Source organism: Girardinichthys multiradiatus, chromosome Y, assembly GCF_021462225.1.
Source record: "Girardinichthys multiradiatus isolate DD_20200921_A chromosome Y, DD_fGirMul_XY1, whole genome shotgun sequence".
In the NCBI taxonomy this organism is placed as follows: Eukaryota; Metazoa; Chordata; class Actinopteri; order Cyprinodontiformes; family Goodeidae; genus Girardinichthys; species Girardinichthys multiradiatus.
In genome coordinates this window covers 23988582-24006455 of record NC_061818.1, presented here as the reverse complement: position 1 = coordinate 24006455, position 17874 = coordinate 23988582, and the positions used below count along the sequence as shown (strand labels likewise).

Here is a 17874-nt window from a genome sequence, read left to right as displayed (position 1 = left end):
TATTATGTGATTTCCTCTACTTCCTCCATCTGTCATTCAAGCAGGTGTAGCTCATTCCCTACACCTCATCCTTTTGCCCTGTTTCTGTTATTCAAATCAAGCTGGATCCTCAGTTTTGCTGCTGATGAAAGAAAACATCTCATATTTTGATTTTTTCACTCTCTCCATTCTTTCTTTTCGTCTGTTTTCAGTTCTGTCAAAATCTGTATGTTGCATGTGTATTTAAAGAAATGCTCTAAGGTCATTGGGTTTTCAGTTATATCCACATACTACTGCGGCGGAGGGATACAAATTGACATACACACACTCACAAAATCCAGATGTTGTGTCCTCTGGCTGCCCTTCAGCCATGGTAGTAGTAGCTGCAGCTGCCTTGTGGTTCCTTAGCCTGAAAATTTGCTTTTACAAGGAGAGGTGAGCAGAAGCGCAAAGCAAACCCTAATCCTCATCCATGGCTGCAGCTGCCAAGTCTTGAAGACATCTTAACCCGAGGGCTCAAGGCTGCACGTGTCTCAAGATATGGGTGTGATCTTGTTGCTGTGATTGCTGAGAGATTTGATGCCAGTATGTTTTCCTTGTATGGATTATTTTGCAGCAGGAAGCACAGTAAACCCAAAAAGATTAAATGTTTTCTTTACTGAAAGATCTTTTAGTGTTTTTTTTTTCTATATATTACACACAGAAAAAAAAGTTGAATTTGTTTTATTTTTATACCAAAGAGAGGTAGACAATAAGCAGGATAGAGATTTGTGTTCAAAATGTAAGACTGGAACCTTTAATGTAGCAGAAAATTACATTTTGGCTTATTTTACATTATTTAATTTATTTCTAAATGTAGTTTAAAGTCATATTCAACTACTTGAGATAATTTCTGGTTTCGCTGCTTTTATTAACTTTTGCTTTTATTAAGAAGTTTATTTCAACACCAGTATTTTCCTTTTGCATCCCAGTCTCACTCAGAATATGACTATAGCTTCTTTTATGCAAAATCTAAACTCATATCAGGTTAAAACCCATACATTTCTTTTCTTTCTGTAAACATGCAAAGTAAAACAAAATACCAGGTCTTTTGTAATAAGGAATTCAGGAATTTTCTGACCCATTGCTATTTATTTACTTATTTATTTCATTGCTGATATCAATGAGAGAAAACAGAAGCTACATTTGGTATTTTGGAATTTTATTTTACTGTATGGCTTTAATTAAAGCCAATTAGCCTTTTTCATTTCATCAAACTGGTAGTTCTTACAGATATTTCAAGTAAAAGTAAAATTCTCTGAACTACACTTAGTACACTTATTTTTATTTTTTAGATTTAGACAAGACCTTTAACTAGCCTTAAAATATGATTACAGAGTCATATTCTATAAATTAGAATATGCATTGCAGCAAGGCTTTTTTTGTTTAATTTTAAAAGTACCTTTTTTAAAATAAGAACCTTTTAGCAGGCATTAAACATTCTTTCATTTAGCCCACATTTCTGTATTAAAATGTTTTTTATTGTCTGATGTAACATTCTAATCTTAAATTAGTTGTTTTTTCATTAGCTGTAAGCAGAAAATCATTATAGTTAACAGAAATAAAATCTTGAAAACATCAGTCTGTGTGTAAATAATCCATGTGTTTCACTTAGTGAATTGAGTTACTGAAATAAATAAACTCAATCATTTTCTAATTTATTGAATGGATCTGTACATTTAAACTCCCTTTAACATCTTGTGTTTGTGGTTAGCACGCTTAAAGCTGTTAGAGCTGATTGTTATTAGAAACTGTATACCCAAGTCACCGTGTGTATTCCCTGCTGAACGTTAGATCCTACATTAAATAGGGCTGCACAATATATTGCAAACTTGTCGTTATCGCATTATCACTGTACTCTATAAGCTTATTCGCAAAGATCTGGCTGGACTGCAATAAGTATTAGGTAACTATCACATCTAGTACCATGCATTCAGGTTCTCTATTAATATGTATTTGATGACACTTGATATGGAATGCTGCATAAAAAAGTTTAAGAAGGTGGAAAGGTGCAAAAGAAACCACAGCTAAGTTATTATAGCCAAGAGTGACTTTTTCAATAAAACCATGTACAGTGGCTTGTAAAAGTATTCATACCCCTTGAACTTTTCCACATATTGTCCAATTACAACCACAAACATAAATATATGTTATTGAAATTTTATGTGAAAGACCAACACAAAGTGGCACACTATTGTGAACTAGAAAGGAAATTATACATGATTTTGTTTTTTATGCAACATTTAAAGTTTTTTTAATGTGACAATATATAAAAAAATTCAAACAATACTTTTACAAGACACTGTAGTTAACATGAAAATATTCAACTGTATATTTATTTTTTTAGTAGCTGGATAGAGTACTCTTCTTGATTCTGTGGTCGCATCAACACTTCTAATAATTTATTGATTGCTTGTCATATTGTTATTGCAACATTCACCAATGTTATCGCATGTCGCACCAATTACCAATATCGTCCAGCCTTTACAAACCCAACGTGTTACATGACAGAGGTTAAAATCTCAAAAGGATAGAACAGAGCAACTTTGCTCTGTGTAGCCTTCCTGTTTTCTGTTAAAGTCCAACAAGCATGGAGCTGGTTGAATTACAGATTCTGATCTCACTGATCAAGCTGGCAGTCTTTCATTTTTAGCCTCCAGTCATCTAGATTATTGTAATTCTTGTTCTGTAGTCTAGGTGAGGCATTCCTGCAGAATTTGAAAAGTTTCCGGAACATAGAAGCACACTTTTTAACTGATACTGTAAAAGATGAAAAAAAAACTGTGCTTCTGAAATCTATGCGAATTCTTATTTCTTTTACATTTATTTAAAAATAATTATGGCTTAGTCTTATGGTTTTAAATTGACTGGCCTGTCTTTTTTATGTAATCAACCCTGTGCCAATCAACCAGCCAATTTCACCAGGATGTAAACTAAAATGTAATGGTTAGGTTTTATCTGGTTACATTAAAATTTATTCTATTGCATTCTGCAATTTTCTTCCTTTTTCTGCATTTTTCATTATGTTTGACCACTTTGGTCAACAATTGTTGAATTTTTTTTAGTAGTAGTGGCCTTTATTTTTGTTATTTTTTCCAAAGTAGACAAAGAGGAAGTGTGGTGGAAGACATGCAGCATAGGTTCTTTTTGGTTGGGACTTGAACCCAGGACAGCTGCATCGAGGACTGAGGCCTCTATATATGGGTCACGCACTTTACGGCTACGACACGTGATGTGCCCCAACAGCTCTGATTTTTACATATGCTATATCAGCATACATTTTTTTTGCCATATCCCTACCTTTACGATTTAATGTGTTCTTGAGCTCCACTGGATGAAACATTATATTTTTTAGAAATGTGTGTATTTTTTCTTCATTAGTTGAAAATATCACAGTAATGGGTTGCATTGCCATGAAATCTTGCACAAAGTTTTAGGCTTGTCTGCAAAGTAATTGCGATGACTTATGCGGTTTGTTTGGAGTTACTTTCTTGCCAGTTGTGTCATTTCCTGGACCTGTGTCTTCTGTAAAAGTTGCAGCTGGTTTTAGTGTATACCAGCATGACACTGGGCATGAGGTGAGGCACACTGTGGCCCAATGAACAGTCCAAGCCCATCGTGCATGCATGCGTTAACACCCACAGCCAATTTAGAACCATGTGTTAACCAAACAAGCAAGCATTATGGTGAGGGGATGAAGCCAGAGCATTTGCACATGTGCAGGGACAATATGCAACTTCCACACTGGAGGTTGGACCAATACCATTGGCTCTGAGGCGTTACTTTTCCGGCACAGTGCTGCAAAAAATGGACTATAAAGGTGGCAAATACAAGATCTGCTCAGCATTAGCCCGAACACCATTGTTTTGTAGTACTGCTTCACAGAGCTCCCAGGCTGATTGTGTACTTGGATTTATCCTCCTAAAGTATGGTGCTTATTAATTAATTAGACTGTCATCATGGTGATCTCACAGGAAATGCTGTCATCCCCTAATATCCTTTGCTTTGCCTCTCAGCTGTGTGTCAGCATGACTGAATATGGCAAAAAACAATGATTGTGAATTTGATTTGCTTAATTGTGCACATTATTTAAACACAACTAGAATCTCTAGCCAAATGTATGAATCACTCTCCACATGTGGCTCCTAAAAGCAGCTCTGCTGTTACAGACACTAAGCATTTTAAAATAGTCTGATCTCAACTTGTGCCTAGTTTGGTCCGAATGCCAGAGAATCCTCTTGCCCGTGGAAGGAAATCAACCAGTTGTGTCAGTGATGAACTGCTCAGTGGCAATTCCACTCCAGGTTCAGCATTTCTTCCTCCTCGCTGTTTTCTGATGTATTGCTTTTTTGGCCTGAGTTTACTCTGGTCTTGTGCTGCTCACCACGTTTATTTTTCAACCTACTCTCCTGCATGGATTTATCAAGACATCCCTGCCTTCATGATGCAAACTATTGGACTGCATTGCAACAAATGGTCTTCAATCATGACTCAGGTGTTTATTCTATGCAGGACTTATTATCAACTGTGTTAGAGCTTTAGTCATGTTACTTCACAATTGTTTTGGAAAGCCAGCCCAGCGGAATGTTTTGCAAATCCTCATAGAGGATAAAACTTTTAAAGGAGCGGACCAGGAACAAGGAAACATCTGTTCAACATACGGGCAATGTTAGTTAAAAGTCTGGTATGGACAGAGAAGAATCATCCCTAGGAGAGGTAAAAAGTTGAAGCGTGCATTTGATGTCGGTGCATGGATTCGTTGTGCAGTAATATCAATTTCCTTGATAGCTGAGACCTATAAATTTGGTTTGAACCATCGGTGTGGCCTACGCCCTATGTTCAGCTGGCTGCCGATGATTTGTGCTTCTCTTTATCCATCTGAGAAGTCTGGTCCCTGCACAGGAGTCTTTACATTCAGAGGAAGAGTCAAACACCGTAGGAAACAAAAGTTGCTTGTATATGAAAATATTAGATTTGTGAAAGACATTTCTTCAGGCAACTGGCAATGTATTAAAAAAAGCATTAATTTATTCCAATTCTTAGCTTCTTGATTCAGACAAAACCAGAATATCTGATTCTAAAAACATCTGAGATTTAATTTCTAACTTTCTCTTTTTTTGGATGGCTACCCTCCATCCTTCATTAATTCAGTTTAAAAAAAGACAAAATTCATCCATGAGGACTTAACTTTTAAATCTCACCTCAAACATCTGTGAAATAAAGAAACTGAGGCTGCAAAATTGCAAAGCCTTCCTTATTGTCTCAGATTTTAAAAGAGTAGATGTCATGTAGATGTGTGAGTATAGAGCAAAAGCCAGGATCCATTTCTCTTAGCCGGAGGCCTGGCTTCAAGTCCAGAACTTCAAGTGCGTACTAAGATATACTTTATGTCTGGTTTATGTAATTTTCACATCAACATGCAAATAAAAAAAGACAGCTTTCAAGTTTTAAGGAAGCTCTGTGTTATTTCTGTCGCTAAACATATGTGTAACTAAAACCATTTTTACACAGACTACAGACAAATCACAAGTTTCAGGATCATTTTACTCTTACACAAATTATAATATATAATGAAAACAGGAAACTCTCCAAGTCACTTGTAATCTCGCCTGAAATAAGTCAAAGCAAGAGCTAATGTCACAAAACAACGCAGAGAGGTAGGACATTCAGTGACAAAAAGTCAACAGATTATTATTATTATCCAGACATCCTAGAAACGAGCTTTCACCGTAAAGAGTTTCATGACCACTTAGTCTGTTTTGAATATATTAAGTAAAGATTAGTTTGCACAAATTAAAACTATACATTCAGTTAAAAAAAAAAAAAATTCTGTACTTGTATTTTAAATACAACTAATTTTTGTGTGTACCTTGAAAATTTACATCTAGCTCACAAATCCCTTGATACTTGTAACAGTTTCAAAAAGGCTCTTTGTTAACGGGAGTTTTAATGTACTCTGCCCCTCATCCTAATAGTCAAAGAGTCTCTTTAGGTCTACATCTACTCAAATAGATAACATACTATTATAGCACCCTGTGGAGAAGGGAGTGAACTTGTCAAATTCCTTTTGCATGGAAATAAATAAAACAAGCAGCAGTTCAACTGGCAAAAGTGAAAACTTCTTTTTCCCATATTTCTTCTACCATAAAAGCTGCTGGATCTGGAAAAAAATTATCTTAGTGTCCATAGTTTCTCATTCATTGTCCATATGTATGTAAATGCGTTTCACCTGTGGAGCATTTGGGAGCACTGGAGTTCCTATTTGATGCAAAATTGAAGTAACCACATCCTCTACATCTTCCTCTTAGCATTTGCTCCCCAAACCACCAGCTTGGGAGTGAGAGGATAACAGACAGAAAGAGGAAGATTTGGGGTTTGAGTTATTATCCAATCTCTGTGTTCATGTCAGCTTCAGCTGCAGATCCAACAAGTATCCAGCAGGCCCATGTTACCCTCTAACCCACTTTACAGTGCCTTGCAGAAGTATCCCTGTATGGGGGAAATTTACTGCCAAAAATCAAGAGCACATATTTTCAATTTGAGAGCAGGATTTCATTCTGCTTGCACTCAAAACTAGTAATGCTTGCACTCAAAACTTCTGCTTTCTTTCAAATATACTCTGTTCTCTCTCAAATCTTTGTTTCTGTGCTCTGATCTAATGCTTCTTGCATAGATAATTTCTCCTCCTGCTTCCTTCATCCTCCATGCGCGCAAACTTGCTCTCTGCTCGGATCAAAACTGCGCCCTCAAGTTTCTTCCCTGCTCGCAAATTCTTTTTGCTCTCTCTCAGATGAAAGTCGTATCATCCTAGCAACCATATCAGCCAATAGAACGACAGTGTGCAACTGCTAGGTCACAGGCTTAGTTGGGGTGTTTGAGTACAAACAGAATGAAATCTTTCTCTCGAATTGAAAATATGTGCTCTTGATTTTTGGCAGTAAATTTCCCCTGAATATCCCTGCCCTTTGAACTTTTACCCATTTTGTATTGTTATAACCACAATATGCAATATGCATTTTTTTTAGATTGTATGTGAACAAGCAACACAGAGTACTGCATAGCCTTGAATGGAAAGAAACAAAGACACAAGGTCTTCAAAATGTTTTACAAATAAAACTGTGAAAAGCATGGTGTCCATTTGTTTTCTCCGATTATTGCTCTCCTTGGCTGGCCTGTAGGGGTGGAACAATACACTGTATTCATTTGGTTCACGTGTGTGCCAAATGAATACAATGCTGTTTTAAACCTGTCCATATACAGGACGTTCATGTGTGGAACTAAAGTGCAGAACTCTATGCTCTGATGTGCAACTTTAAAAAGCGGCACCAAAACCAAAACAAAGTAATAGATCTCCCGGCTAATACCATAGTCTGCTATTTGAAAACAGTGATATATTTATTCAGCTACAGTGATAATGGAGAAACAGAGGTAGCCTTAACCAAAGCATTTTTCAACAAGGTAGGCAGCTTGCTTTTCACTGGACTTCATTACTCGCCTGAAACGATATCAAGATTAAGGTAAACATCGTGGTGGCACAGAGAAAAACACGTGAAAACTCAGCTGTCTGTAGCATTCAGTCAGTCAGTCAGTCATTTTCTACCGCTTATTCCATAGTGGGTCACGGGGTAGCTGGTGCCTATCTCCAGCAGTCTATGGGCGAGAGGCGGGGTACACCCTGGACAGGTCGCCAGTCCATCGCAGGGCAACACACAAATAACCAAGCACACACTCATTCATACACCTAAGGACAATTTTTAGAGTGACCAATTAACCTAACAGGCATGTCTTTGGACTTAGATGGAGAGCCATGATTCGGGTGATTACTTGAACAGCACTCTCTGAGATGTTCATTGTGCACTACTTTATGTTGTTAAAATCCTAAGCAAACATATTGAAGTTTGCGGTTTTAACCATGATAAAATGTTCAGTCGGTATAATTACTTCTGCAAGGCACTGCATATTCAGGAGTGCAACATGGCATCTTAAATTCCCCCTCTTTGTTTTTACAGTTTTGTTGTCTGTGGTAAATTAACGGTTACTTGAGAAAAACCTGGCACAGTGTGAGGACAGGTTGGGACTCACAGAAAGAAGGCATTGTTGTCTTGCCATGGTAGAGGATTTGGAGATTGTTTGTTTGAGGTATTGTGGCTTTAAAAAGACAACAATAATTTTGACAGATAGGTTGGGATTAGAGGCTTACAGCTCCTGCTCTGTGGAAAATGTGTCACTACCTCATGGGAAAGCCAAGTTTAACAGTGCATCTAATGCACAATTACCAGAAGATGTAATGAGTTGAAACTTATAAGGTCTATATAGTGAGACTGCAAAGTGTAAAAAGCAATAGCTTTTAAGAGATAACTCAAACAAGATGCTAGACAAGATGCATGAAAGCCTATTTCTTTACTCTCTTCTGTTGTGCACGCATACACTACATGTGTGCATACTGCAGGTTCAGAAGCGATAATGAGCACAATACCTGCTAAATCTTTCACAACCGCCTGACCTCTTCAACTTGAGTTTGCTGTCTTTACAAACATTCCTCTGATTTCACCACTCCTAGATGTTTCTGCTCATTACCTCTGACAATATGCATCATCTGTCACCGAAGACCACCTAATAAACGCAACCCTCTCGACTGTTTAGATACGTAATCACCATAGAAACGGAGCGAAAGAAGTTGCAGCAACACAAGCATTTGTTTTTTGGTAATCTTAGTCACCTTTTCTTTTACATCAATGACAACGAGTTCCTCTTGTACTGGACAAGTCCTATTCTGTCTCACCCCAGGGATGTGAGACCGCTGGGAAATTTGGCTATACTCCTTCCAGTATCTCTCTAAAATATTTACTCATCACTCTCCTCCTCATTCAAACTAGACCTAAAGATTGTGTTGAGGTTGATTTTGAACTGATATTTTCAATATTGAAGAGTTGAGTAAAATGTCTGTTTGCATTATTTGTCCCTCAGAACGCCAAGAGCCTCCAGAGCAATAAGGATTCCAGGATCCTGTGGGCCAAAGACGGCCTTTTACTGACCACCTGCTTTGATATGGTGAGACCTTTTAATCACAGCCTTTGTTAATCACACCTCAACAGAGAATGGCCCAACTGATCATCTTAATCGAAACAGTCTATTTTTTTCTTTGAAGTGTTAAAGGAAAAATATATTTATTATTATTATTAGCGCAACTCTCAAAAATGCTAATACATTTCACATTTGACAAACTTTTTAACTTAATTAAAATAAAACAATTCTGTTTCTTAAGACTCAGAATATTAAGGAAGACCAATAGAGAGGTTGTTTTAATATAGAAACGGTATGTCATGGTCCTGTTATGACCTTCACAATCATGGGGAAGACTACTGACTGTTCACAGGGTCCTGTATCCACACATAATTGTCACGGTGGGGTTTTGGGATGGACCGAAGCGCAGACAAGAGCTTGGAAGCAGCATCTTAAATAATCCTTATTTTATTTGAAGGATCAAAAACGTAACAAAATCACTGCAGGTACAACACAGAACCGGAATCCAAAAACTTACAAAGCTGCGACACTGCAGGAACATGGCATGAACGAGGGTAGAAAGTGTGAGCGAAGGAACCAGCAAATGACAATGAAACAAAACCAACTAATATACAGAGGGAGAACAAAGGCAGGTAATCAAAGGAACTAAGAACAGGTGAGACAAGGAGGCTGGGAGGCAGAGGGAGCAGGTGAACCTAATAAAACCAAAGCATGAGGAAAGGGACTAAAGACAAGACAGTAAGCAGACCTAAAAGAAACTATAAACCAAGATAAAAATAAAGCATAAGAATCAAGAATAAACATGAACTGAAGGAAACTAAGAAACTGGAGGGAACACAACAACCTAAGCACTTAGCAAAACAGAAACCATAAGGAAACCCTGACTACAAAAGTAAAGAAACCTAAGTAAACAATAACTAAAGCTAACCTATAAAGGAGAGGGTGGAAAACAAAGATGAACTACAGGAACAAAGCTAAGAAGAACTGGAGAATAAAGGGAACTTAAACTGAGTAATAACTAAAAGGGGAAAACAAATGGCGAGAGGAGTAACAGAAAACAAACTAATAAATGAGAGTGCACGGGAACCAGACAACTATGAGAAATAATAATAATAATCATAAGAAAACCATTCTAAGAAAATAAACAAGAAAGCAACGCCAAGGGAACTAGGAGCGAGGAGAGCACACTGGGGGGCAGAAGATAACCCAAAACAGAAAACCACAACTAACATGAATACAAAAACACAAGTAAGAAACATCTAGCTAAAAAGGTAAACAAAAACACAAAAGCAAAGTCCCAAATGTCGCACCACGACAATAATAGAATGTTTAGTGGAAGAAAATAATTATTAGTTTTTCCTGTGTTCTCCTCTTGGTGCATTTTAGTTTAGAATCTTAATTAGTGTTAATCTTCTTCCCTTTGGTTTATATGATTTTGTGTTTTAGTTCAAAATCCTTCTCCCCCTGCTTTGATTCTCCCTCAGCTGTTCTGCATTGCCCCGATTGTGCTCACCCGCTTCCATGTCACTAATCAAACCTCTTTGGTATTTAAGTTCTGTGTTTTTTTGTTGTCGTTTGCTGGATTCTCCAGGTGTGCTCATCCCTGTTCCATGTCCTGTTCTCATTGTGCAAATCTTTCTTTTTTTTCTTTCTAAAATCCTCCTCATCTCCATGCTTCTCCCAATGTCCTGCTTGTATTTGGGTCCAACTGAACCATTAATCATGACATGCACAAGAAACCGACAACTGCAGCTGCCTCACCTGGACTTAGCAGAAAAAGGACTAGAGTGTTGCTCAGTGGTCTGGTTTGCGTTTCATTTGGAAATCAAAATCCTTGAGTCTTGAGGAAGAATGGAGAGGCACAGAGTCCACGTTGCTTGAGCGCCAGGTTGAAGATTTAACAGCCCGTGATGATTTGGGGAGCCATGTCATCTCTTGATGTTTGTCCACTGTGTTTTATTAAGTCCAACATTGAAACAGTAATTCATACAAAAGGAGCCCTAAACAAAAACATGGCTTTCTAATTTAGTTTAGTTTAGTTCCACACATAAACGTTCTGCATATGGACAGGTTTAAAACAACATTGTAGTCATTTGCTCATTCTTCTTTCCAAAAAAAAAAACTCAAGCTAGAGAGCATCTTTGAACTGCAGTATTCAACTCTTGACACAACTGGATTTAGGTTGGGACTTTGACTGGACCACTCCAGCAAATGAATATGGTATCGCTGTACCTCTGGCTGTATTTATAATGTTGTTGTCCTGCAGGAAAGGAAAACTTGTCCCTCGTCTCAAGTCTTCTGCAGTCTGTAGCCCATTTTCTTCCAGGATTACCCTGTTTTTAGCATAAGCTTGAGTTCCCATCAATTCTGACCATCTTCTCACCCTCAGCATGATGCTGTCACCACTTTGTGTCACTGTGTGGAAGATGTGTTCAGGGTGACGATAAATGTTGGTTTTCCTACTTAATTTAATGTAGGCCAGACAGTTAAAGTTGGGTCTCATCTGACTACAGCACATTGTTCCACATATTGTCTACCTAAATAGCTTGTGGCAAGCTTTAAAAGGAACGTCTTATGCCTTCCCTTAACAATGGCTTTCTTCTTGCCATTCTTCTATAAAGGTCCGCTTTATGGAGTGCGCAGCTAGTAGTGATCTTGTTGACAGATTCTTCCACATGAGTTGTGGATCTCCACTGCTCTTCCAGAGATACCATGAGCCTTGTGACTCCTGCCCTTCTTAATGATCTCCTAATCTGGCCTGTCAGTGTAGGTGGACAGCCATCTTATGGTAGGTTTGCGGTTGTCCAATACTCTTTCCATTTTCAGATGATGGATTGAAGAGTCCTCTTTGAGAGTTTCAAAGCTGGGGACACAGGGGTGAACTCTATTTAATAATCAGATGACAACTGAAGGTAGTTTGTTTATACAAGTATTTAATTAGGGCTGTCAGATAAAAAGCAGCTTGACTTCTATTCCTAAAGAAGGTTTAAATCCATACAGAAAAATTATGTGACAAGACTTAAAAACTGATGTTCAGACACACTCCATCAAATCTGCCTGACCTTGGGCTGTTTTACAAAGAAGAATCTGCAAAACAAAATATGCAAATCTGGTAAAGATTAACTGAAAAAATCTCTCAGTGAAATGTTGTAAAATGTTTTGGCGCAGAGGTGCTTAATACAAATGCATGCCACACTTGGTCTGTTCACTTTTAACTGTAAACAAGTAGCTTTCATCAAATTCAAAATGACTGTATGTCTTAAAAAAAATTAAGTTTCATCTTCTTACTCCCCATTATATTTCATTATTGACAAGCTTTTCTAAATATGTAGCTTTATAGATTCTTTTCTTATAAGTATCTGCCTCCCTGTGATCACCTGCATGTTTGTTTTGGTTGGGTGTGCAGATGCGAGCTCGTGAAGTCAGACTTTGGGACAGCCGGAAACTCAGCTCTTCAGTCAGCTCGCTGTCACTCGGCACCTCCAGTGGGTAAGTTCACCATCTCTTTATAAGCCTTATCCTCTATAGCAGACCTGTGCTGTCAAAACGCTGACCTTGATGCAGTTTAATGCTCATTTGTCAGCGAGAGATCATGTGTTGCTGCACAAAGCGTGTCTCTGTGATTCAAACAGACACACACAGTGTGTGTGCAATGTGTCTACTTGAGTAGCATGCACGTGTATAAAGTGCTATATGGTGGGCCTTCACACTTATATGTATGATTGGACAGGAGTGTGGACCTCCCAGAGTTATGACACTGTCTTTCTACATTCCTGCCATTTTCTGGGTCTGGTCACACACACACTGACTCCTGTCATGTCTCATGTCTCAGCAGAGGAGAGGGTGTGTGTGTATGTGTATACAGCAGAGGGTCAGGAAACAGCAGCAGACTCATAGACACTTCTCTCCACAGCTCAGCCTTTGTCATTTTCTCAGTCGCTAGGTTTATTTTTCCTCACACGGCTGCCGAGGACCAGAGGGTAGCAGGAGCGTGGCTAGTTTCCAGAGAACGAGAGGGAAGTTGGGGGGTTCAACATTCCTTTGTCAGTTCTAGTTCAAGCATTTTAGTGCCATTACAAGTAGGTTAGAGGGCCAAGTTTCTCTCAACTGGAGCTGACCCGATTTTATCATGTCACTCAGCGTGCTGTGGAGGATTAAAACGATTTGTCAAACCTATTGTTGCTGAAAAAGAGGCAGTGATGAAGCAGCACAAAGCAAATTTGTTGGCATCTTTGGTAAAGATTGCAGTCACATAATCTCAAACTTATTTTGACCAATTCTCTTTGGACAATCTCTTGAGGATCTGGAGTCCTTGGTCCTTTCTTATGCTGTCTTACCAGGAATTTTTGGATCAAGTACTTTGGAGAGAGAGTACAAATTGGTTCAATTTTTTAACATTTATTTAATATTGGTTTAATTCAGTTTACAACTTGTAATAGATTTTTAATCATTAATTTATTTTTGCACCTGCCTGCTGTAACAAACAGAGTACATTCTTCAATTCTTCAATTTTAGGAGCGTTAACGATTTGTCTTCGGAAGCAAAAACAAAATAAATAACCTCTGTGTACGTTTCCTTGAGACACATCTACTTGGTTATATCCGTTTCACCGTGTAAATGCTCTGAAATGATTCAAAAAACACCAGGTTGTATTCTCACCTCATATCAGTGATAGAGGCAGACATCGGTGGAAGCGAGATTCCTTTAAAATCTGTTACAAGTACACATTTCTGTGGAGTTTGGATTGAATCTATTTGTTACAATGTTTAGTTGTTGTGACAAAATGTTATAGAATAGTTTTATTGATGAAAATCATAGCTTTTAGGTCTGCGATGTTAGCCTCACTCCCACACTCAGCCACTAATAGCTGCAGTTGCGACTCATCTACTGGCCCTCTTCCACTGTAAAATCACTCCCAGCAAAATGTCTGTAAGTTAAAGTTTCAGAGAAAACGACTCATCGTCAAAACATGCTTTAACTATTTTTCCAGGCCCACAGCATCTCACATTCTACACTGTACTTAGCAGTGGGTATAAGGAGCCCTTCCACCTAATCATCCTTTGTTTTACACCAAACTCACCAAAAGTGTTAAGTGCTTAAATAGCTCAATTTCAGTTACTTCAGACCAAAACAAAGACGTCCAGTTAAAGTCCTAGTAGAGTTCAGTGTACTTTAACATGTTTATGTCTGTGATGGTGGGACAGAAAGGCTTTTTCCTAGAATTACTCCAAGCAACAGGTTGATACGTAGATAGCATCTAATGGGTGTTATGGAGACACAAATTTAAGGTTGAACTGTTCTAATTTACTCAGCGTACGATATTTCTGCAGTAAGATATGAACTTTTTTAAAGACTTTTTACAATTTTGTTTTTTATGATAGGTGCCAACAAGTTTGATATAGCCGCAACACTGCAGGTTTGTGGACGGCCTCCACGTGATTGCCAAGAAAACTGTAGTATCTAAATATGTTTAAACAGTTGTATTAGCCTGATGTTACAATCAGAATTAGATTTTTTCATTCCCATTTTAATACGTGTCTGATCATTGACACAGCAAGCCCTCGCCACTCATCTTCGTTTCTCCACTTCCTCTTTGATTTGTCTGAGGCGAACCGTTGCCCTTCGGCATACCTCTCCGCAATCATCACTTTTCTTAGGAGCTGTCATGCTCTTCATGGAAAGAGAAGATATTTTATGCCACGCATCACGCTGTTGCTGCTTATTGCCAAAATATTCCTGTTGGGATTCATACCATATGTCTGGAAAAATCCTTCTGGTTTGTCCCCGAAACCCACAGAAAAGCCTGTTAATTTGTTAATTTTACTGGTGAGTTTGTTTGTGGCGTCTGCAGCGAGACAGAAGAATGTTGAAGCTTATCAAGAAATACTGTGAAGCTGTTCTGTTGTTTGAGTGAAAATAGTAAGAGTTCAAGAGAATATTATGCAAATTTCTGGGGACAAATTGTTTCCTCCTGGTTTTTATGCTTTTCTGTGATCCCTTATACGCTTTTTCCAATTAGTATTAATCCAATTTTAATGGCTCCTAAAATAATATAATTTCCTGTATATTGATACTCATTTATTTAAAACTTAAAGTTTTCCCCTAGATGTAGCTGGGAGGGTAGGCGTGTGTGTGTGTTCTCCCATCTGCTCGACATCGGTTGTCCTGTTTTAAATCACTTTAATCATGCACTGGGATGGTGCATCGCAGAGCTATCACTCACAAAGCCGCATCACCAGATGGCTGCACACCAGCACTGATATAAGAGGCAAGCAATCAAATAACACATCAGATGTTTCCCTGCAATGAAATATGTTATTAAGAGGTGATTTGTTTTACTGGTCCCCCTGACTCTTTCTGTGTTTTGATTTAAGACCCATATTGTTTTATGTCAAAACCTACAGGTTTTCACCATGTTGTAGGCAGAGAAAGTAGTAGGAGCTAGTATTTTTAACGAGTGGTTCTTCAGAGGGTTCAGTGTGTTTATATTTTGGACTTGGTCTGCTCTTTCACTCATTTGTTGGGCATAAATTGTACCTGACTTGAGTGGCCTAATGTGGGATGTACCACTTGTTGTGGTCGGTGAGTAGGCTAAATACCATTAGCAATACAAGCAGATGATTCTGTTAAATTCAGTTTGTTAATAAATTAACAACAAACATCATCTCATGGCACTTTACAAAACAAGCAGATCAAATTCACACACAGAAATTACTGAAATTTATACATAGAAGTCACAATGCAGTTAAATTCAGTTGATGAAACAAACTGGTGATAAAAAATATTTACCTACGAAAGCCCAGACGAAGTCCTCAAGCCACAAGCTTTGCAGCAATCCCTCCTCCTGAGCATCCACATGGCGACAGTGGAAAGGACAGACTCCCTTTTAACAGAAGCACTAGTCCAGGAGTACTTTCTTTGTGAAAGAAAAAATAAAGAGTCTTGGCACTTGTGGCTTAATCTATGAGAGAAATACAGATAAATGGATGACTGCTGAGCAAGTGGATGACAGGTAGTTAAAGGAGATGCAAACCATTAGAAGTTTAAAGAAACAAATTGTTCTTGCAGGTTTCACTGTTGCGTAGGCACAGCAGCCATGTTGACTTTAAACTTGTGGTAGATCCTGGATCTCTGATATTCCATGTCAGAATTACCATTTTAAAACATTTACCACTTCATTAAGTTAAACGCCTCCAGGGCCGAATTCATCCTGAATCTGAAAACAAGTGGCAACGTGTTTGATTAGGTCATTGGTCAAAATCTGAGTGGCTTAAACTGAACCATCAAGGGCTCAAGAAAACCTGACTGGAAAATTTTTATAGGGCCACAATAAATTATGGTATTTTCTTGTAAACAGCCTTGGTTGTTCTCATGATCTAAAATCAAATCTTCCATTTCGAAGACCCTGCAGAAAAGAGATTTAGCACTTTTTGGTTATCAATGTAATTTTGTTGCTGCTTTATAACATGTTCAGGCCTCCTACAAGTAAAATACCCAAGTCAATTCTAATGTTTTTTCTGAAGTTATAGAAGCTGTTACAGACCTCTGCTCCTGGTTATTTTAACCATCTATCTGCCTTTTAATACACACACTAACAGGACACAGGTTCACAGGCTTGTAATGAGTCATAATAGTCATAATGATACCAATCTCAGCGGGTCTGTATGATGCCTGACAAGACACTATACTTCCGCTCATCATTAGCATGAAGCTGTCCTCAAATTCCCCTTGTCTTAATTTCTTCATTTTCCAGCTTGTTAGCACAGTAAGTTATCCGTGGATAATTTAGTTTTAGTTCAGCTATCTTGTGTATGACCAAGTGCCTCTGGAAGAGACAGAATGCAATATTCAAAACGAGACCTTGACTACATTTTTCTCTGCCCTTAAACTATCCAGTGCCAATTATGCTTAAGCTGCAGTGGAAGAATAAAGTCAAAACACTCTTATTGGGACATTTCCTCCCCTGTCATTTCAGGCCTGAGGTGCATATAAAGATGAATGCTTTTTTCTGGTCTGTTTTTGATTAAATGACTTGTGGTAAACATCTTGTGTAAGTGGAGCAGCGAGCCGGGTTGTATCAGGTTAGCTATGATGGCCACAAAGTTCAGTTAGACTGTTTCTTTTGGACTGTCACAACACAAAGAGGCCTGGTATCATGAGCAAGTAAAACGGGGTTGTGGGTGGAATATAATTTGGAGGGAAAATAATGGAGGGGAAATGTTTACTTTTGGGGTTTAAATAGAGACAGAAAAAGTGAAGGATAGATGGTGATGATTCTGAAAAGGGTATTTTGGAGCGCGCAAAGGTTACTATTACCACAAACTCATTTTCCTTACAACTTGCAAATCTGGTCATTTGAGAATAGCTGGAGCTGGGTCTCTGTATACAAGTGTTCCCCTCATGCTCTTTCCTCCATAAACCAGAATTATAATAATGAGTTTAATTTGGCCTCTAAGCCAGCTGTAATCAGTGAACTTTACAACTGGGCATGATTGCAACCAGCTTGCTATTTAAATCCTTTAAATGTCATGATAGTTATGCATGATCTGTTACTTTAGCACCTACAAAAGCTTTCACAGTTTGCATGTCTATACACAGTGACTTGCAAAAATATCAATGCACCTTGTATTTTATTTTTTTTACCTTTCATGTTACGACCACAAATGTATTTAACTGTGATTTTATGGGAAACAACAACACAGAGTAGTACGTAACTGTGAAATGGATGAAAACAAAATAACTCAAGATTGATCAGACTGGATGGAGAACATCTGTGAACAACATTTTTCAAGATGTGCCACTGATTTTCCATTGGACTTATGTTTGTACTTT

At 38.1% G+C, this 17874-nt stretch overlaps 2 protein-coding genes across 2 annotated transcripts in view; both read left to right on the top strand.

Moving 5' to 3' along the window:
- LOC124864150 (coronin-7-like) overlaps nt 1-12535 on the top strand; it is a 57239-nt gene extending 44704 nt beyond the window's left edge. Inside the window, exons 8-9 of the mRNA XM_047358819.1 lie at nt 8986-9069; nt 12449-12535. Of these exons, the coding sequence (XP_047214775.1) occupies nt 8986-9069; nt 12449-12535 (171 nt within the window). The remainder of the gene's footprint in view (nt 1-8985; nt 9070-12448) is intronic.
- LOC124864224 (mitochondrial import inner membrane translocase subunit TIM16-like) overlaps nt 12454-17874 on the top strand; it is a 107626-nt gene continuing 102205 nt past the window's right edge. The window contains exon 1 of the mRNA XM_047358910.1: nt 12454-12531. The gene's annotated coding sequence lies outside the window, so the exon portion shown is untranslated. The remainder of the gene's footprint in view (nt 12532-17874) is intronic.